The sequence below is a fragment of the Rousettus aegyptiacus genome, unplaced genomic scaffold (genome assembly GCF_014176215.1).
Source record: "Rousettus aegyptiacus isolate mRouAeg1 unplaced genomic scaffold, mRouAeg1.p scaffold_m13_p_11, whole genome shotgun sequence".
Taxonomy (NCBI): Eukaryota; Metazoa; Chordata; class Mammalia; order Chiroptera; family Pteropodidae; genus Rousettus; species Rousettus aegyptiacus.
In genome coordinates this window covers 36795998-36818809 of record NW_023416286.1, presented here as the reverse complement: position 1 = coordinate 36818809, position 22812 = coordinate 36795998, and the positions used below count along the sequence as shown (strand labels likewise).

Below are 22812 nucleotides of genomic sequence, written 5' to 3'. Positions count from 1 at the left end.
TCCCCTAACTTACTTTGCTTCAGCTAACTGAAGTTATATTGGCCTTGTTTGCCTTGTCCCCTGCCCCCTCCCAGCCCAATTTTGTTTTATTCACTATCGTATCCCCCAGTGCCTAGAATAGTGCCTAGTGGATACTACTAGGTACTCACTATATAAAGGTATTGGTCAAATTAGTGAATGATGTTTCTCAAAACACAAAGCTGGAGCTTTGGCATCTACTCTTCACCAGGCGTTGAAGGCTCTTTCCCCGATTTTTGTATGGCTGGTTCTTTTTCATGATTCAGGTTTCAAATTTTTGAAATCCCTTCCTCAGCAAGGCCCTCTTTGAAGTCACCTCCCGGTCTCTATTGCATCACCCTGTTAAATTTTCATCAATGCACTTATCACTTATCTTTATTTATTAGTTTTGTGTGTCCTATCCCACTTCAATATAGTAAGCTCCATGAGTACAGGAACCTTGGCTGTATCCTCCATGCCTAAAACAGTACCTGAGATATATTAGACATTCAACCTATTTATGTTGAATGAATGAGAGAAACCCAAGCATATCGGACCTCAGAGATAATAATGCCTTTGCACTCTTAAAACTGTTTGCTCTGGCCGGTTCTTTATTTAGGCAGTAGTTTTTCCTTAGGCTACTTTGTAAGTCTTACTGCTACGACCTATAAGGAACTATGTAAACGTTCTGAGCTTCTAAAACCAGACTATTTCCATGCGACCTTTCTCTTGAATCGTCTCTGTATTCAGCAAATAGTAATAGAACACGAATAATGTGCCAGGCGCTATGCTAGGTGCTGAAGACATAAAGTTGAATAAGGCATAGTAACTTTCCTGGGGATGGTTACTGAGGTTTTGGAAATAAATAACTTTACTACTCTCATTAGATTTCGCGTTGTGTTGGTTTCACTCCAACCGCTGCACCTACACAAACAATCTCCTGAGGGCGGTCCTCAGCCCCGCCCACAGCCTCTGCGTCCCGCCATTGGCTCTGCCCCGAGTGGCGCTCCGCCCACAGCCGCGCGGAGCTCCAGGGGCGGGGCCGGCAGTGTCCACTCACGTTCCCCCACGCGCCGCAGGAGCGGTGACGCGAGACCCGCGCAGTAACCTTCGTAGCGGCTGCGGCTGTGGTTACAGACTTTTTGTGCTCAGCTGTCGGAGTTCGCTGTGTCGCAAAGCGGCAGCGCGCGGATTTCCGCAGCCCCGGCTCCGGCCTGCGAATACCTGGCCGCGGCGCGCCATCTTAGCCGAGCGCCATGGCCGCGGCCTGTGGGCCTGGAACGGACCGCCGCAGTCTTCTCCTCGGCCTCCTTTTGCTTCTGCTGATCACCAGCCCTACCCTGGGTTGGAACGACGCCGGTGAGTGCTGTCCTTACCTCTTTCTGCCGCCTTCAGCCTGCTCTTGAGAGGCTTCGCAGGCGACCATTTCTGTTCGCTGTCCCTTGAGCCTTTCAGCCCTGATTCCTTTTCATTCCCGTAATTATTCATCTGTGCCCTGCTTGGTGCCTTTCTTCTTCCCAGACGTCCTACGGGAGAGTGGGAACTGTTGGGGAGTGGGCAGGTCGGGATGACTCAGTATTCTTAACATCTCCTTTCTCCTTTCCCTGGACGCCCAGAGTTTGTCCACTTTCACCTTTCTTGGGCTACGGCCCTCAACCCAGAGTCTGGCTGGAAAGTTCGACACCCACGACATTCACTAGCGCATCTCTTTGTTGTCATGACCGTCGCTGACTGTTGTTATGGCTGCCTGTTGCTATGGCTGGCACTTGCCCTGACACCAGCAGTCTCTGTGTCACACTTAGTGGACAGGGCATTAAATCTCGTAGGTAGGTTAGCAGAATCATATATTTATGCAAGCAGAACTCATGTTTTTATTCTGACTATTACAGTGAAGTACATTGTGCTACGCCAGCTTTTCTCATTTTATTTATTTATTTTTTACCGTACCGTGGTCTAGAACTTAAAAAAATACTGGTATTATTTTTTGTGATGGGACGTGATAAGCGATTTTTAGGGAAAAGGTTATTTTATAACCTTTTTTTTTATGAGATCAATAATATTCCTTGTAATATGTGTATATGTATATATCACATACAGATTTCCATTTAATGAATGACACATACTATTAAATTGGAATTAAAAAATGACTTAAACGATTCAAATTTAATTTTTGTTCTGAAGAGTAAAGATATTAAGAGTAAAGATGTAAAGTGTACCAATATTGTATTTGTGATTTGGTGATAGGCAATGCCTGTGTTTTTGAACTTAAGCTTTATTTTTGTAATTTACTATTTTTTTCATAAATGCTGAAATGAGAGAGAAGGTGCTACTTGCAAGTTTTCGACTGAGTAATCCATTTGATGTGGATGTTTTATTATTACTAAAAAAAAAGTTGGATTTAAACGTACATTTTCTTGTATATTCCTTAGAAAATTGTGTGTAAATAGGAGACTTTGATAAGAATTATAACTTAAAAACTGGAATGAAACATGAATTAGTTGAATCCTCAATAAGTTCTTCAATGAAAAAATGAAGTTTACAGATGAAGAGTCAGGGAATAAAAAAAAAAGAAAACCAAACTTAAATTAATGGTGAACAGCTTCCTGGTAGCTCTTTGCGTACTCTATGAAACTATTGTTCTGGAACAAAAAGCACCAAAATATTTGCAGAGTAGATGCAACTGACTTTTATAAATTCTGCCTTATCTTACATTTACTTTAATTGTTTTATGAAAGTATTTTATCGGGTGAACTTTTATCAAGTCCTTTAGTGAAGCAATAATAACTTCCTAATTTGTCTTTTGTTTGATTTTGGATGTATTTACTTTAGCTAACATAGAGGAGTAATTTATGTGGGGAAAAAAATTTGTGCCAGTTCGAAAGAGATTACCTAAAACTTTAAAAATTTTGTATTGAATTAGTTTTTGTATTTAAGTCACTCTTCTGCATGTTGGGAATATAGCAGTGAACAAAATCGAGTATTTTGTCCCCTAAGGAGTTTACATCTATTGAGAAACAGACAATAGACAAATAGGTAAATAGCATGTTTGCCTATTTACGTAAATGTTGTGAATGGTGGTATGGACAATAAAACTGGATAAGGAGGACAGGGAGTGCAGACAGAAGTGGGAACTTTCAAAATATATGTTGGTCAGGGAAGATGTCACTGTTAAGGTGTTATTTGATCAGAAACCTGAAGAGAGAGGTAGCATAAATGACCTCCTATAACTTGTATTTTAAAGACTCGTTCATATTATGGGGGGTTGGGGAAATGCCTGGAGGCCAGTGAAGAGGCTGCTGGTACAGTAAGTTCCAAGAGTGGTGATGGATTGGGCCAGGGGAGAGCAGTGGAGTTGGTAAGAATGGTTGGCTTCTCACTTGATTTGAAGGTGGAGCTGACATGATATTCTGATGGAGTCGATATAGGGTTAGGCGGGGAGAGAAGACCTGAGTGACCAGAAGTGTGGAGTTACCATTTCCCGAGATAGGAAGATTATGAGATAATCAGGTTTGGGGGAGTTTGGTTTTGTTTATCAAGTTTGATACTTCAGGTGGATTTCAATTTTTGAGTTAGGACTTCAGGGAACTTCATGTGACCCTTGATTGATGTAACTAGTGGGATATGGGTATAAGCATTTAGTTCTTAGAAACATGGTCTTAGGGAGGCTTAAACAACAACAAGCATTTATTTCTCACATCCTGGAGGCTGGGAAGCGTAATATCAAGGTGTCAGTATATTGGGTGTTTGGCGAGGGCTTACTCCTGGCTTGGAGATGGCCATCTTCTTGTTATTGTCTTCACATAGCAGAAAAAGAGGGAGAGGGAGGAAAAGGGGGAGGGAAGAGCACTCTGGTCTCCTCTTCTTATAAGGGCAGTAATCCCATCATGGGGACTGTATCTTCTTGACCTCATCTAAAACTAATCACCTCCCAAAGGCCCTTTCTCGAAACACTGTCGTATTGGGGAAAGATACTGTAGGGTTATGGTAATAATATCCCATGTGAATATAGTTCCATAAACAGTCTTAGTAATATTTAATAAATATCATACTTTATTACCATTTTAGTTTCAAATATTCTGCTAGATAATTTTAGTAATCATTTCTAAGCTTCTCAACCAATTTTCAGTTGATTTATTGTCTTAATTTTACAGGTGAGTAAACTTTTATACAGATCATTTAAGTGACTTGGCCAAAGTCATTTAAGCATGAGAGATGACTGCAGTGTTCTTTGCATTATCTCAACCCTGCTGCAATAAATTCAAGTTATAATTATCCCTGTTAATTAGTTTAATAATACTTTCTGACTTTTTAAATAATTGAACATTTCATTGTTATAGTTTTATTTATGAGGAGGTAGTTTGGTTTTAATATAGCACATTTTATTTTAATATAGTTGAAATTTTAGATTTTTAGCACATGTGGAATTAAGTTTTTTATGGCTTTAGGTAGATTTTCTTCTAACTGGATAGTCAGTTATGCCAGTGTCATTTATTAAAGAAGGCATTCTTTTTCTACTAAATTAAATAGTCTACTTTATTTTATATTGAACTCCCACATATATCTGCGAATTCAATATTTATTACTAGACTTTTGTTTCACAGTTCCCTTGTCTATTTCTGTACCAACTCCATACTATTTTGATTATAGTAATTTTATAGTAAGCTTTATTATCTGGTAAAGCAATGTGTTCTTTTTTCAAAAAAATTGGCTATTTATAAACATTAATTTTTCTATAGGGCCTTTCACATAATTTCTTTCCAGTTACAAACAAAACAAAACAGAACCCAACTGGGGTCTTTGTTGGAAGTACATTAAATTTATTAGGTCTTAAATATTTTCTTATATATAAAGATCACACCTTGACCTTAAGTTTATTTCTAGATATTTTATGTATGTATTTAATTTTTCACTAATTTGAAATAGGCTTTACATTTTTCATTTCTGATGGTATATTACAGGTATGGAGAAAGCTGTTGACTTGGTAATTGATAAAACAATTAGCTGTTTTATCTAATTGTCTTACTATAACAAAGTTGTCTTTTAGAAAATTCTCTTGGATTTTGTAGATCCCAAAACTCTAAATAAAATGCTTTTTTTCCTGTTGTTTGTACCAAGTGTGACAGACTGATGATTACTCAGAAACCATTCTCTACCTTCTTCTTGTCTACCTCCATGTAAATACTGGAAAAGCCAAATACTCATTTGGTTTACTAGAGGAATTTGAGAAAGGTGTTTTAAATTTTAGTGGAAAGTTATCAGTCTTTCTATATTCTTGATTTTCTTTCAACTCTTTTTTTTTTTTAGCGTTGAAATATTATAATGTAAAGCATAGGCATCATAACAAGCCACCCCTAAATCCTTCAGTATTTATTTATTTTTTATAAAGGAACTTTTCATCATGTAGTAAAAAAAACATTACACTTAAAATTAATCTTAATTTCATAATATCAACTAATTACTCATTCTATATTCAGAAATCACACTTCTCCCTAACATGTCCAAGCTAGTTTGTTCAAACCAGGACCCAATCCAGGACCATGCATTGCATTTAATTGAATTATCCTTTAAGTCTTTTAAATGTAGAACAGTTTCTTTTTTCATGCTACTCTTTTGCTGAAGAGTTTGGGCCAGTTTTCCTTTAGAATGTCATACCTTCTGGATTCCATTTTCTCTTGGTGGTGTTTTAGCTTTTTTTTTTTTTTTTTTCCATGTTATTTATTTATTATTTACTTTTTATTTTTATTTTTTTTGCAGTAGGAAAGCTTTATTAGTAGGGAAAGTACACATCCAGACATGAAGTGGGCCTGAGCAAGAGAGGCGTGGCTCAAAAGGCCTTCCTTCCATGTATTTTAAGTTAACGAGATTAGATCAAACAATTGATTAGATTCATATTAAATACCTTTGGGGATTACATCACAGATGGTATTATAATATCAATTTGTTCTACCATTAATGATACCAAAATTGGTGGAGTAAAGTGATTTTATCTTTCTCGTGAAGTTAAATTTGTCACATTTGTGACTACAAAGCACTCTGTGTAATGTTACTTGGTACCATACCAATACGCCTGAAAATTTGAGTGACAATCTAAAATTCTATACCCAGCCAAACTTTTCCTTTAGAGTTTTTGAAGACATTTCTCCAATTTTTTCTTCTATCGCCAAGTGGTCCCCAACCTTTTTGCCAGCAGGGACCGACCGGGGCTCCTATGAGAATCTAATGGCTAATAATCTGAGGTGGAGCTGAGGTGGTGATGCTGGTAGCACTGGAGAGCGGCTGCAAAAACAGATAAAGCTTCGCGTGCTCACCCACTGCTCAACTCCTGTACGGCCTGGAGTAGAAGGGGGGCAGTTGCAGACCCCTGTTCTATCCTGTTGAGATATTGGAAGCTTTTCTAATTTTTTATCTTTCATATATGACCTGTTTTTCTCTTTTTCAAATCTGACAATTTGTTGGCAGTTATTGTCTATAGTGTTCTAAGATTTCACAGTGATATACCTTTGTGTGGATGTTTTGAAGGCTAAATATTTATTGGGTCCTTTTAGTATGACAGCTTACATTCTTAAGTTGTGGGAACTTTTCTTATATCACTGAATTTGTCCCATCTGATTTCTCTACTCTTCCTTTCTGGGTGCCTGTTGGATTTTTGGACTTCCTGAATTGGTTCTATAATTTTCTTTTGTTCCCTGTCATACTTTCCATCATTTTGCTCTACTTCCTAGATGTTTTTACCTTTTACAGTTCTATTGAGTCTTTTATTTCAGTTGCCCTGTCTTTCATTTCCAAGAGTTTTGTTTCATTCTCTGAGTGTTCCTTTTAAAAATGATCATTTTATAGATAGTTTTCTTTTATATCTCTGAGAATATCAGCTTTTAGAATTTTAAAATAAGTTTTCTTCCCCTCTACGGTCTTTCTTTCGTCCAAGTTGTGTGATTTTAAAATCCTGGTTGCTGTATTTCATGTTAGGGGCTTCCCTCATATTTTTAGTAATCCTTGGCTCTGCTCATGGTTAAGGGCGGGAATCAAAAAACTAATGGATGCTATCAATGTGTTGTTTGTGCTTTTGGACTTTGAACTTTACTGTGAGGTGACCTGGTGACTATAGGGGTACTTAGGTGGGTTTTTTTTTGGGGGGGGGGGGACTCCTGATAATATATTTAAGTATTTCTTATTGGTTAGATTACTAAAGAAATAGACTTCCGTTCTCTCAGAGGGCAAGGGAATGGTTGCTAGCGTTTTGTGAGCCATGTGGGGAAAGAGGTCTGCTTTTAGCATTCAGAGTACATACAGTTACTTGGATTCCCTGTATGTTTTTGTACCCATGCCCTCCACTGTGCGAGGTACCCCCTAGTGCAGAACCCTTCAGTTTTATCCTCTTCAGAGAATAAGTCTCTAGACATTTTCCTGGGTGAAGGGACAGTTGCTGCGGTATAGAGTTGGGGAGAGGATCTGGGGATGTTGCTTCTTCTCAAGTAGCTTTTATCTTGTAGTGGTTATTTTAGGCATCTCCAATTCAAGAGCTGCCATTGCCTGTTCCTTTTAGGGATTCTTAGGTCAGGTTGGTTCTTAGTTTCTCTCCTGCTGGCCTGGCATTTGGCTTTTACTTAGGTCTAGTCACCTACTACTGGTCCATCTGTTTTCACCTTCCAAAATTCTGTTGCCATCTCTGTTTCTCTTTTACTTGGCATTGTTCATTCATATCATCAAAACAGTTCATTAATTACAGCTTTAGTGGAATTTGGGAGGCAGCCAATTTTGCTAATTTGACAGGTTGAATATAAGGAATTAGGTCTTAACAAAATGGTAGAAAGTGATGCCTGCTACATGCAACAGTGAAAAGTAGATAGCTCACATCAAACCTCTTGACATTGGTGAAGCTGTTTACGGGGTGTGGAACACCATCAGGAAACCTAGAGCTCCATGACTGCTTGCTAGCTGAACAACACAGAATAGTCTAAGTTTAAGCTCTGTTCTCCAGACTTGACTTGAGTTCCTCGTTTGGGAACTGAAGCTCCAAGAGGTTTTAAGTATCTTTTAGCTTTGCAAGAAGGCATACCAGTTGTGAAATGGATGTTGAGTGAACCAGCCCACAGGCATCTTTCATCATAATCCAAGGGAGATAGTAGGAAGACTTGATTTTCCAATAACACTTTAAAATTCATTTATATATGTGAATGCCAGACATAATTTCTTTGTTTTGACTTATTGTACTTAAAACATTTTTGTCAATATGATTTTAAAATTATAAAATAGTTTAAATATTTTTAATCTTTAAAATTGTGAAATGTCTAAACATGTATACAGTGAACGCCCATATATTCACCTCACAGTTTTATCGACTATTCACACTTTATAGTACTTGCAGGAAATCTGCCTCCCCCCGCCAAAAAAAAAAAAGTAATAAAACATTAGAGATAGAGAGCTAAATAGTATCATCTCTTCATCTGTCTTCAGAGATACTCATCTGAATTTGGTGTGGAATCATTCCTGTGCATGTCTTCATAGTGTCATAATAATATATACATATAGGCATTCATATGTGGCACTCTTTTGCTGGTTTTCAAGGTTTATGTAAAGCTATCACACTAAACATTCTGTATCTTGCCTTTTACTTAAAATATTTTTGCTATTTCTCGTCTGATACATGAGTTCTAGTTCACTTATTTTGCCTGCTGTAGAATATTCCACTGTATGATTGAACCCAAATTTTATTAATCCATTTGCTTGTTGTTGACAGGGATTGAAGTCATTAAATATGTTTCAGGAACATCGCTGTATATTTTTTGCCATTGTTAGTTAACCATTAATGTTGTATAATAGTATGTTTCATGTTAATGGATTTTTCTGATTTTACAAAAATTATGTAGAACTTGTGATATAGAAGCAGTTTTTGGGGCCATCCAGCCTGAAGTGATGGGAGGCCTTAAAGGTGTGACCACCTGAATTTGGGGCAAAAAGCCTGAATGTCGTTAGGGTGGCTTTGGGGAGATTGTTTCATCTTTTCTTTATTAATCATTCTCAGAAGATGAGAAAAGTACTTTTGAAAAGTATTTCATATGACAATAGTGGATGACTTTCTGTGTTTGACAAGATATTTACTGTCTTCACCTGTGTTTTTGCTGTTTCAGACAGAATATTGTTGCGGGATATAAAAGCTCTCACCCTCCACCATGACCGCTATACCACCTCCCGTAGGCTGGATCCTGTCCCACAGTTGAAATGTGTTGGAGGCACAGCAGGATGTGATTCTTATACCCCAAAAGTCATACAGTGTCAGAACAAAGGCTGGGATGGTTATGATGTACAGGTAATATTCATTATGTTGGTGACAGTCTAAATGGGATTTTTATTCAATAAAGTGTTTATTGGGGCATTTTTCAGTGTTTGGGGAAATCTATAGAAAATCTCAGCTTAACCTAAAACATAGAAATATATATCAGTCATTCATTCTCTGGAAGAAACATCCTCCAAAAGAAACAATCTGACTTTGAGGCCTGGAAATATTCATTGTAATTTTTATACCACAACTTTCTTCTAAGACATTAGTACATTTTTATAACTTTTCATATGCTTGGGGGGAGGGGGATTAGAAGATTTCTAGTTGTCATTTTTCTGTCATTCCTCAAAGCTTTAATACCAACGGGAAAAAGCCAGTTGCTTAGGAGCACATATTATATGGTTCCATTTACATGAAATATCCAGAATAGGGAAATCCATAGACACAGATTGGTGGTTGCCTAGAGCTAGGAGATTTGGGGGGATATAGAGAGTGACTGGTAATGGATACGAGATTTCTTTTAGGCGCAATGAAACTATCCTAAAATTGTAGTAATAGTTGTACAACTCTGCGAGTATATTAAAAACCATTGAAATGGGTGAATTTATGGTATATGAATTATATCTCAATAAAGCTGTTATAAAAAAAATAAAATAGTGTATTTGAAGTTGGAAAGAAGAAATTTGTCTTCCTTCTACAGAAAAACTTAAAGGCAATAGAACCACTCAAATCTACTTTAGCTTGTGTCTCTTTAAATGCTGTTAAGCATATTACTTCTTCAGCTTAGACTATAATTACAGAATTTAAACTAAACCTAGGGTTTTTTTTTTTTTTTAAGGTGGAAAGTTTGAGGCCAGCATTGATTCTTTTCGCAGTTTTTGAAATATCTTATTAAAAAACTTAAGAGAATTACTTACAGGATTGGACCCTGGAAAAGTTAATCAATGGTTTTTAAAAATTCGTGTGGAAAGTTTTTCTCAGAAGATTATATGATGTCTCTGATGCTATATATAGCAATCAGATCTTCATATATGATGTTGGTATTTGAGCCTTAACATTTAAAAACCTCTATTTTTAAAGAAAACATCTTGGAAAACAGTGGTAGAAAGTTGACATTTAGAAAATTTGCTTAAAATTTATAAATTAGGGAGTATTTAATATGTACAAAATAATTTATTACATCTATATGTAAACAATAAGGAATAGTAATAAAATGAACACTCATGTTCCCACCACATAGCTTAAGAAATAGGACATTAATGTTACCAAGATCTTCGAGGCCCCTAGCCTGCCTTCCTCCCAGTGTAGAAATACTCATTGTCCTGAATTTTGTTTATCAGTTTTGCTGGTTTATGACAGGTAGTCCAAATGATACATATTAAGTGAAAAAAATCTTTTGGTTCTAATAACCTATTTCTACTTTTCTTCACAGTGGGAATGTAAGACTGATTTAGATGTTGCATACAAATTTGGAAAAACTGTGGTGAGCTGTGAAGGCTATGCATCCTCTGAAGACCAGTATGTACTCAGAGGTTCCTGTGGCTTGGAATATGACTTAGATTACACAGACCTTGGCCTGAAGAAATTGAGAGAGTCTGGAAAAAACTATGGCTTTAACTCTTTCTCTAATTATTATAATAAGTTTTACCCCTCAAATTCTGGCGGCATCAGTGGATTGATTACCATTGTGGTGCTACTTGCTATTGCCTTTGGAGTTTATAAGTTTTTCCTTAGTGATGGTCAGGATTCTCCTCCACCATATTCGGAGTATCCTCCATATTCTCATCGTCATCAGAGATTCACCAACTCAGCAGGACCTCCTCCAGGCTTTAAGCCAGAGTTCACAGGTATGTTTGCCTAGGCAGTGGCAACAGGTAGGGTAGATGTGAGAAATGAATGCCGTGCAGTTTCTGAAATAGAAAATGATTTCATTGGAAAACCAAAGCAGATTTTCTTCTTATTTTATTTTTTACTTTCAACTTCTTTACCTTTTCTATTCTGTTTCTCTGCAAGGATAGTTGTGATTACTATTTTAAGGATGCATGATTAAATCGTAAATAATCTAAATTAGAAAAACATGATTAGATTTGGTAATGAGCATTTACCTTGCACTCTTTCTCACATCATACACAAAAATTTATTTGATAAGTATTATAGATTTCAACATAAAAGGTAAAACAATTAAGTTTCTAGATAAAAATGTAGAAAAATATTTGTCATGGCATTGGGATAGGCAAAAATTTCTTAGAACACAAAAGGTACCAGACATAAAAGAGGGATAAATTAATCTTTATTTAAATTAAGAACATCTAGTCCTCAAAAGACAACCTTGAGAGAGTGAAAAGGGCAAGCTACAGATTTGGAGAAAATATCCAACATATAGCCAGCCAGTAAAGGATGTGTATCTAGAACATATAAAAAACTCCCACAAATCTGAGAAAAGACAGACAACTGAATTTTAAAAATGCACAGAGATCTTGAACTGCTATTTTATAGTAAAAGAAGATATCCCAATATCCAATAAAAATATGAAAAGGTGCTCAGCAAAATTAGTCTTTAGGAAAATGAAGATTAAAACAGCACTGTAAAGGCTAACATTAAAAAGAGTACTAAGTAATAGCAAGATGTAGTCAACTGGAACTTTTTGGTAGGAGTTAAAATGGTAAAATGCTTTGGAAACTGTCAATACCTACTAAACAAATGCCTGCCCTATGGCCCAACAGTCCTATTCTGTGATACACATCTAAGAGAAGTGCATGCCTATGTACATTAAAAAAACATGCACAAGAATGTTCATAGCAGTTTTCTTCACAGTAGCCAAAAACTGGCAATACAATGTCCCTAAACATTAGAATGAGACAAATTGTGATTTCACACAATGGAATACCACACATCAGTTAAAAAAAAAAAAAAAAAAAACCAAAACCTAAAATATACAATAGTGGTGTTGACTCTCATAGACATAAAAGAGTACCTACTGTGTGATTCTGTAGAGTTCAAAGATGGATAAAACTAAAGTATGGTGAGAGAAATCGAGAGAGTAATGCTTATCTCTGATGTGGGTGGGTATTTGAGAATTGTCATGAGGGAGCTTCCAGGTACTAGAAATGGTTTTATTGATGTGTATAGTTACATGCATGTGTACATATGTACACATTTATTTTGCTGTACATGTAAGGTTAGCACACTTTCCTTTCTGTATATTATACATGAATTTTACAAAACTTCCTCTGAGAAGAAGATACTTTTTTGGTCCCTTTAAGACCTGACTTCCCAAATGATACAAACAAATATCTGGCTACCTCCACTTGGATTCCTTCATTAGACACTCAAGTATAGCTATCACTTGAAGCTTTTAGAGATGTTCACAATGCAGAAAGTACGTAACTGATAAGTGGGAATGTCACCTACTAGCTGATCTTAGACAGCAAATGTGCCCTTTTAGGACGATCCCCCCGTCATACAAAAATCCCTCTTGTTTTATATCTTTGGGAAAAGTGCGCCTTAGTTAGATTTTTTTAATACAACTTGTTTATACGTTGAAAACTATTTTTAAATAGTACGGATGAAATGATTGAAATATATTATCTTTGGTTGTGTAGGCTATTTTGTTTAAATGAGGATATACAATAAATCATTTTTATTTCTAGGACCGTATGGTGCAACTTCTGGTTTTGGCAGTGCTTTCACAGGACAACAAGGATATGAAAGTTCAGGACCAGGATTCTGGACTGGCTTGGGAACTGGAGGAATATTAGGATATTTGTTTGGCAGCAATAGGTAGGCTTTGCATTTATCTTACTTGGTCTTTAATTCAACTTTTCTTCAGAGTTCTTTGTTTTGTTTACAGTTTGGCTGGATTTGTTAAGGAAAAAAATTACAATGACATTACCCTATTAAATTAGATTCTCTGGGAATGAAGAAGTTATACGTTATGTGCTTTGATCAATATTGCGTGTTTTTTTTTTATTATGTTTACTCCTGTGTCATCCTTATAGATAATATGAGATAGGAAAAAGACTATTTGATGTCTGAGAAAATGAGAAGGCAAGAAAGAACACAACCTTTGGAGAATGGTTAGCAGTCTGCTTTGGTAGGAGAATGATAGAAGCAAGGCTGGAAAAACTTAGAGCCAGATTTTGGAATATCTTTGATATTATTGGTAGTTTAATTTAGATTTTATTCGAGTGCAAATACAGAAAAAGACTTTTGTCCTTATCACTATCTTTTCCCATGGCAATGGCCATAACAATATCAGAGATATAAGATAGTATTTATTTCATGTTAACTCTAATATATCAGAATATTGAAGAAAAAACACTTGATAAGGACTTCTTTTTCTTGATAGTTTTAGAATAGGAAGGTATTTAAAAATTAAAGGCACAAGAAAAATCCTTGACACACTTATATCTTTATAGAGCAGCAACACCCTTTTCAGACTCATGGAACTACCCATCTTATCCGTCATACTCCAGCATGTGGAACTCACCATTTCGTGGAGGCTCAGGTAGCTATTCGGCATGTTCAAACTCAGAGACGAGAACGAGAACAGCATCAGGTAAGAGCAAAGATACAGAAGTTTCTATTACATAGCAGTAAAATATAGAAATAGTTTTGGAACTTGAGAAGATGATTAACTATATATTTAGCAATTGTGGTTTTATTTGGTATTCTCATAAGAAATATTAATAACAGAATTAAATGAGATTAAAATATAACTTGAAATTATTATTTTATCTCACTTCTGAATATTCTTTAAAAAAATCAAACAAGGATTTGGTTTAGACTCACTTCTATCACTAACCAAGGTTTTAACTAAAACCTTCCTGGACGTTGGTTTCTATGTACGTTTAATTCTATAATACCTATGGATCCCTTAAGTTCTAAAATAGATTTTTCTAGGTAGAAGTTTGAACTTTTTAAATTCAGTAAAACTCTAAAAAAAGTGTGTTGAGCCGTACTTTAAATAGTTGTCAAAAATTTGATTGTAATGTTTGTTGTTGTTAAGAGGACATTTTGCAAAAAAACAAATGTTACTAAAAAACGACTATTTGGAGTTAAACATCTAGCTAATTAACAGGGAATGGGAGGTAGTGGGTAATGAGACAGTAATACACTGCTGTGGACTGAGTTTGTCTTTAGCAGGGGGAAATTATAGAATAATGATTATATCTTAATGATATAATATACTTACATGTTTCGAAATGTAAGAGTAGAATTCTTGTAGTGATGGTCTGAATATAAATTGACACAACTGCTTTGAAAAACTGTTTGGTATTACTTACTAAAATTGAACATAAGCATACCCAAGACCCAGCAGTTTCACTCTCAGATGTATAGCTGTGCATATGCTTCTACACCAAAAGGTAACTACAAGAGTGTTCATAGCATCCCTATTCATAATAGTCTCCAACAGGAATGAATATCCATCAGCAGTAGATGTGTGAGAAACTTGAGTTATATTTATGCCATGGAATACTACGCAACAGTGAAAAAGAGTAAACAGTAATGTGCAATAATGTGGATAAGTCCACCAAATAGCAACACACCAGACAAAAGAATATATGCAATATAACTACAACATTTATATTTTATAAATATACATGTTTAAAAATAAATAAAACTAATCTATGCTGGTATATGCTACAATAGCGGTTACTTTTGGGGAGAAAAGGTGAGGTGTAGTGATTGGGAGAATATATAAAAATATAACTTACATAGGACACAACATGACAAATGAAAATTCATTCTCAGTGGAAACAAAAATTGTAAAAAAACCATAAATATCAACTAGAAATGTATAGGACTTACAGAAAGAAAATCATGACACTACCAAATAACCTAAAGAAAAATCTGAAGAAAAAAAAATACTTTCCAGATGGGAACACTGTCATTTGTAACCTTTATGTTAGGACGTGCACCTGTGTGTGCCTCAGGTTACTTCTGGAGTTGTGAGAGGTGGTATAGTAGGACGTGACTTAGGCTCCATTGGCCTCCCTGCTTTTTTTTGGTTTAGACTTTGCTCATTGCCTGTACCACACTGGCCCCACCATAGAACACATCTTTAGTTTCCTCACTAACAGTTATTTGCTTCAAGCATATGTGAATTAGTAGACTTGATGGTTGGATGATGGGTAAGGGCTGTTGTGGGGAAGCAATACACTGTGTCCTGCATAGCCCAGTTTCACCAGAGTGCTCATTCTCTCCTTCCCTCATGCCTCATTCATTTGCTAACAGTAAAATGTATTACTATTGTAATTTTATAAGCAATTCTAGTGCATTTTTAAAAACTAATATCAATTTTACTCTTTTCATTTAGGATATGGTGGTACCAGAAGACGATAAGAAGGCAAAAAGTTGAAGTCAAACATCGAACGCAAATTTTCTGATTGTTCATCACTTTCTCTTAAAAAAAACGTGCTACCTGCTAACAGCTGGGGGAAAGTCAAAAGTTCTGTTGTGTCCTATATAGCTTTTTGTATTCTATTATTGGAGACTAATAAGAGTTGATAATATGAAAAAATGCTTATGTAGAAAATTGTATCTTAGTGTGACATGTAGATGTTTATTACAGTTTTTGAAAGTGATAATTACTATAGAATGCTGAAAATGTGTTGCTTAATTTCTAAAACCTGTGATGCCATGAAAAGCATTATGAATGACCAATAGACACTGAGTACAGAAAATTTCAATCTGATTTTAGTTGATGAGCTGTTACCTCATAGAAACAATAATAATCTATTTGGTATTTGGTGTTCTTCAAACATTTAAGAATTAGCTTTGGACTACTAATTATACTAACCTGTGGGTTTGATCACTTTTGAACTCAGGAGCTTTGAATCCTTCAGTGGTGGTGGGGTTCTAGAAGAGGGAATTACCTTTTTACGGAAAAGGTAGAAAAAATAAATATCTAGAAAGTTGTGAATGATTGTGTGCTAACAAAAATTCTTGAAATCCCCATTTACATTTCTTAAGAGGTAAATTCAGATGCTTCAACAAAGGTCTTTTAATAGCAAAAACATGCAGTTCTCTGGAATCTCAAATATTGTAGCAGTCTTTTTCAGTCTTGCATTAAAACGATGGAAAAAAAAAAAAAAAACCCCAAGGGATTTTATTCTTATTCTTTCTACACACTTTGACACAAATTGATGTTACTTTTTAACCTTTTTTTCCCCAAAGGAAAAGAAATTCATGCAGAAGTTCTGTTTCCCTAAGCAGTAATTCCCCATGGTAATCTTGCCTCAGCTACCAGTCATTTGGTAAATGTTTTCAAAAAAATAATCTAGAAATGATGTTGGAGGAAGCATCTGCCAAAAAAATTTCTTTTTAAAAAGAGTAATGAAATCTCCAAACCTCCTAATCTTCAAGGGTTGTATAATCTTTTAGTTAAGCTCTGTCATCCAAGGGCCTCATTTTTACCTTTTAGGAATCATTGAAAAACACACTTAATGTAGATTTTAAAATGTGATTTAGGGAGTAGTCGGAAGGGTGCTATAAATAGAACTATCCCTCTTCAGTAAAACTTGTAGACATTTTATGTCATAGAGGAAACACATTTTTGCACTAAATCTGTACCCCATTTCTCCTTAGTGAAAAGATATGGAATAAAAGAAAATCAGTTTATTTCCTTTTCCCCTATTTGCTTATTTTGGTTTTATTTATTTATTTTTATTATAGGAGTTGATAATCTTGCATTGAGTGTGTTTTACATGGAAAACAAAGTAAAAAAGAATGTTAATTTAAAACTATAGATTGGGCTGATTGTATTGATCTGCATGTTTGATGTTAAAACACTGTTCAGATTTCTGTTTTTGAACACATTAATGCAGGTCATTGGAATTATGCAAAATTAATGAGAATATAAGGTTGATTAAATTGGCAGTTTTCAGACTGCTCTCAGGAATCCTGGCCGTGTTCTTTGAGGCTCTTTCAGAGGCTACTTGGAGGGAACGGAGGGAGAGAAGCTGAGTGTGTAGGACTTAAGACCTACTTACCCCACTCCCACTACAGTGTTCCTTCTTTATCTGTTGTATGTTTACATTTCCTTATTTATGGAAATGATTCTGAGGTATCACCTCCAAAATATTAGACTCGGAGTGTAAAAGACAGTGGAACTGGGCCCCATTAGGAAGTTGATGGCCCACAATGGGGATTGGATCCTAAGGAAAGTGGGTTATTTCAACTGGGAGTTTGGTGTGCCTTGTTGAGAAAGAACATAAAAAGGAGAAAGTAGAGGTGAAAGGGAGCTAAAAACTAGCTTTACAGTTTTACTTACATGAGGGTTCAATAGAACTTTTGGACGCTGGGATGGGATTTCTGATATCTTTAACCAGTTAGGCGTGTTTCTATAGTTTCACGCATATTCTCTCTAAAGCTCCTTGATCTCTTCCATTCTGACCCCTATCCAAGACTGGCTTAAATTTATCTATTGCTTTTCCTAAAACGTTACACACACTTTTACTATTGTACTTAGTACATTGCATCGTAATTATCTTTTTAAATGTAAATCTTTTTTATTACGCTGAGCTCCTTAGGGAAAAGGGTCAAATATTACTTCCTCCTGCTCTGAAGTTCTCAAACTTGAAGGAGCATCAGAATCATTAAAGGGCTTTGAATACCCATTGCTTGGCACTACCCCCAGAGTTTCTGATTTAGTAGGATTTAGTGGTCAGTATTATGTGTCAGCTTGGCTAGGTTATAGTCCCTAGTCATTCAATCAAATACTATTGTAGGTATTGCTGTGAAGGTATTTTGTTGATGTGATTAACAGGTACAGTCAGTTTACTTTAAAGGAGATTATCCTTGATGACTTGGGGTAGGCCTGATCCAATCAGTTGAAAGGCCTTGGGAACAGAACTAAGGTTTCCTGGAAGAAGAAAAATTCTGCCCATCGATGGTAGTAGCTTCAGCTGAAGAGTTAGCACTTACCCTTCTTAATGGCCTACCCTGTGAATTTGGACTTGCTTAGCTAGTCCCCACAATTGTGTAAGCCAGTTCTTTCTAATAATTCCCTCCATATATATCTGTCACTGGTTCTGTTTCTCTGGTTGAACCCTAACTATTACAGTTTTTGGTATCCAAAGTGATTCTAAAGAAATGAATCTTAAGGATGAGTTTTTTGAATTGGTTCTTGGTTTTCTAGAATATGTTATTCAATCTGATTAAATTGAAAGGCACTTTTGACTCTAATTCAGTGGTAAAGTGAATGAAGGTTATTCGTAGACTCAGCAACAGGTTTTCACTCACAGAAATTGATCTGGGTACAGCCACTGCCGAGTGCCCAGTCTTTGACAGCAAGACATTAACACTGAGCTCTGGTTATGCTACCATTCCCTGAGGGAACCAGGGAATTGGTCCCCCTGGTTACATTAAACCACTTCTGTTATGGTTTATTGTCATGAAGATAGGCATTTACTCTAGGTTTGGATTTGCCCTTCTCACTTGAAATGCTTTTTATAAAATATACAATTTGCGGGCTTACAGAATGCCTTATTAAGCATTACAGTATTGTGCATTACATTGTGTCTAAGAAACTCAGTTAGTGAATGAAGTACAGCAATGAACTATCTCCACATATTTTATAGGGACCTCTGTTTTCCCCTGGACCCAGGAGCAGTAAATCTTCATGGTTTGGTTAGGTCTGATGCCTTCAGGAAGATGTCTTCACATTTTGTTCAGTATTGTTAATTTCCCTGTTTGATAGAGTTGGTTCAAATCATCTAGTCCTCAATTACTTGAAAGTGGAATTCCCCTGCTTTACATATTTGAACATAGATCTGTCTTTTGCCCAAGGTAGACATCTAAAACATCTTCAATCAGTTCTTTAGTTTTTAGGTCTCCTATATATGGTCATCATTCTGGGTTTGGTAATTATCTTTTTATGCCTAGCACAATCTTTCTTCGTTTTCTTATAACACTAGAGGGAAAAAGACATTTTTTCCTCCTTACATTAAAACATTCAGGGTTATGAATATTAAATTATTTAGATTAAATTACATTTAGTTAAATTATGTAGTTAAGCTGATTTAAATTATGCATATTTTAATAATTTTAAGTTATACATATCCATAATTAAAAATAAAAGTAATACAAGTTCTTTGTAAAACATCTAAATAGTTTAGAAAGATATAAAGAGAAAAACAAAAGTCTATCTGCACTGCTTATGGCCATTCCTCTGCTCCCTTCAATGTGGTCTCTCTACCTAGAAGTAATCTCTTCTGTTTTGGCGGTTATACTAGAAATATCATACCTAGAATTTTTTTTCACAAAGAATAAATTTGTTCTTTTAATAGCTACATCATGTTCCATTACATGGATATAGCATAATCTGCCTATGTACTGATGTTTGCCATGTTTTAAACTTTTTTCCTATTTTCAACAATGCAGTAATGAACATCCAAAGATCTCTTTAGTACATGTATTTATGTCACTCTACAAAGAGACAGGATGGAACCCCACCCAAGCAATAGAGTCACACGCTCTATTGTAGTTTAGATCTTTAATATCTATATTTAGATGTGTAGGATATATTTCAAGAGTGATAAGATCCATGCTTAAATGTGGCACCTGGAATGAAATTAGGACGTGGATGTAAGAGGAGCTGCCATTTAAACATGACCTTCCATTTTTCTATATGAGTGGAAACAGCCATTGAGGCAGATCTTTGTGGCTCTTCTTAACTAAATAGAAGGTAAGTAGCCATCCACTGTTCTTGGGAAGTATATAACAGGACATTTAAAACTGGCTCGATGAACACCGGTTCTGGTTCTTTTAATACCTTTTAATGTGTAGAAATCAAAGGTTGCTTAAGACGAACTAAGTAATTTTCTTGGAGACCAAGGTGGATATTGGAAGACAATGTATCAACATCTTTCTCTGGAGTACCTCATGAATAGTACCTTTTGGATTAGAGCACTTATTGAGGGAGGACAGGATGAGTTTAGATTTGGGATTATTACCAGATTCTAGATGGTCTTAGGGGAAATGTGGTTCCAAGTTATAACGCTCATGGCTGTCTGGAACTGGAATCGCCGCAGATCTTACAACAGAGAAATAAATGACTGCGCTTTGGAAAGAATGGCTGATCATGTGGGTCTCAAATCAGAGAGCTATAATCTGAGAAGTCTAGGAGGAAGGTACCACTATGACCTGCACAAGAGAGAATAGGGACTGAAAGGAATGGCGAAAATACATCAAGACCAGTTTTTGGCGTGTGGCAAGAACAGTGATAGCTGAAAATTTGGTCTGGTGGATGGATCAGATCTTCAAATTGCTTTCCAGAAGGCATTTAAGGAATATGTTGTTACTCTGGACAATGTCCCTGGGGTTCTTGAATAGTGGGGGTAAGAAATGAGGTCTCTTGAGAGGTAGTATACCTCCAACTAATCTAAAATACTGGGGTTCTGGCCCAGTTTAATTAGAAAAAGAGATGCAATCATATTTGTTCCTCAAGCTGACTAAATCGTACTGGTTATACCAGTACGAAGTTCAGTGGATACATTACTTCCTTGATGTGGATGCATCATTATTGCAGTCTTTTTTGGCAGCTACATCTCTCTAACACTTCATATTAAGCTTTGGAAGATGACTTAAAAAAAAAATGCCACTCTGTTTGTAGCCTGGAAGTTTACCACCATCTTGCATTTGTACAATGGACTAAAAGAAAAAAAAAAAAAAACCCAAAAATCTAATTCTGGAATTTCCAGCTATATTCATTAAATTTCTTCATCTCTAATGAATGACAAGAAAAGATTTGAGTTGTTGATATCACTAGAAATACTACTAATTCTTATACCTACAATTGTCATGGTACTTTAACCATTAGGTTTGAGAATTCTTGCTTTCTTGAAAATTATGGATAACTTTGAAGAGCAATGTCAGATTTTATTTTACCTAATATAGAATTTCTCATCATATGTTGTAATCAAAAACTGCTATAAAGTAGCCTGTCATGGCACAGAGAACCCCCAAACTTTAAGGTATGTATTTCTTTGCAACATAGATTGCCACTTCTAGCTTTTCCTAATTAATTCTTTCTTTCATCACTAGAGGGCAGTAATGCTTCACTATACAAAATGGGTAAGGAACTTCGTTTTTTTACTTTTATTACTTAGTGGGTCATATATGCTGTTGTAGACCTACTAGATAGATTATTTTCTCCAAAACTTGCCAGAAAATAAGATTTGCTTATATTAGAGTTATTTACATAAGATGTTTCCGACATACTGTTAGAACCAATGTGGTCCGCTGTCTTTTATCAGCTTGTCCAGATGCGGGGCACACGGGAAAGAAGGAGGGGTGAGCCTTTAAAGTTGTTCTCCTTGACTGCCTTTGAACTGAAACATCAGCTCTTCCTGGGTTTCAATCCTACCAGTCTTGGGACTGGGACTATACCACTGGATAGCGTGGGTTTCCGACTTGCCAACTCACTCTGTAGATCTTGATTGAGACTTGCCAGCCTCCATTCCAACACTACCTTCCAGAAATAATAATGTGAAGCTTGAAAAAAATTGTTTTATCTCCTTGCTTTTCTTTCCTGCTTCATCCTGTATGTAAGGTTGGGCATGGAAGGGAAGAATAGTCTAGGAATGGAGAGGTTTGATAGTTACCTTAATTTCAAAGAATTTACAGAAACCTCTTTTTCTTAGGGGGAAGAATACAGGGTGCATGTTTGTATGTGTCTGTCTGTGTGTTTATGTTCAAATTAAGACAAAGCTCCATTGGAACAAGTGTTAGGATCTTAAGTGGCCATATTTCCTCAAATTAATGTATACCTGTTTAAGAGCATCAGAAACACTCATTAAAATTTTGAGTTCTAATAGGGCAAGCCATTAGAAAATAGGATATCTCTTTTGTCTTCACTTAAAAAATCTGAGCGTTGCAAAGTATGAATTCCGATCCCCATTTGTAAAAGTAGCTTCCATCAGTATTTAAATAATTATCCTGTAAATTTCTTATCCTATACTAGTTTTGGCCCATCTGATAATCCACTACCTACATTGCCACAGCCCACTATGTACTACATGTGTCCAGCCTCTTGGGAATGGTCCACATTCATGGGACCGTCTTGCCTGTCTCTACCACCTTCCATCATTCCCGTTTCCCTCACTTTTCTCTTCTTCCTGCCTGGAGCCACTCTTTCTCTTTCTTCATGCATACTATTATGGGGTTGGTCCTCGGGGAGTTTAGATGATTGGGGCTGGTAGTATAGCACAGGAGGTAGTAGTGAGAGGCAGAGGAAAGATGGAATAGTAAACTTTTCTGGTGGCACCTCTCCTTCCACTTCTAACCACTGCTGTTAAGTAGTGGTTCTAGGGTGAGAGGGTCACATATTTTTCTTTCTCTCAATCTTTTCTCTGAGTCCTTAATTTGCCCTTTTATCATCTCTCCCTTTGAAGTAATGATATGCTCTCAAAACTACAGCTGTAGGAGGGAATGAGGAAATAGTAAGGAGACAGCAGGGCCTGTCCAGAAGTTGTCACCAGTACTCACAAATAATACCCCAGGCCAGGTATAGAACTGGTTTCCAGGTCGAGTCT

The 22812-nt window shown here is 36.1% G+C and overlaps 1 protein-coding gene across 1 annotated transcript; it reads left to right on the top strand.

Annotated features, from left to right (window-relative positions):
* The first annotated feature begins 1092 nt into the window (after positions 1-1092).
* On the top strand, positions 1093-17177 carry SARAF (store-operated calcium entry associated regulatory factor). Its single transcript, XM_016136127.2, has 6 exons — positions 1093-1356; positions 9126-9304; positions 10707-11121; positions 12925-13054; positions 13693-13832; positions 15594-17177. Exons 1-6 carry the CDS (start codon positions 1254-1256, stop codon positions 15617-15619), a joined length of 993 nt encoding a protein of 330 aa, XP_015991613.2. The 5' UTR covers positions 1093-1253; the 3' UTR covers positions 15620-17177.
* The last annotated feature ends 5635 nt before the right edge of the window (positions 17178-22812 follow it).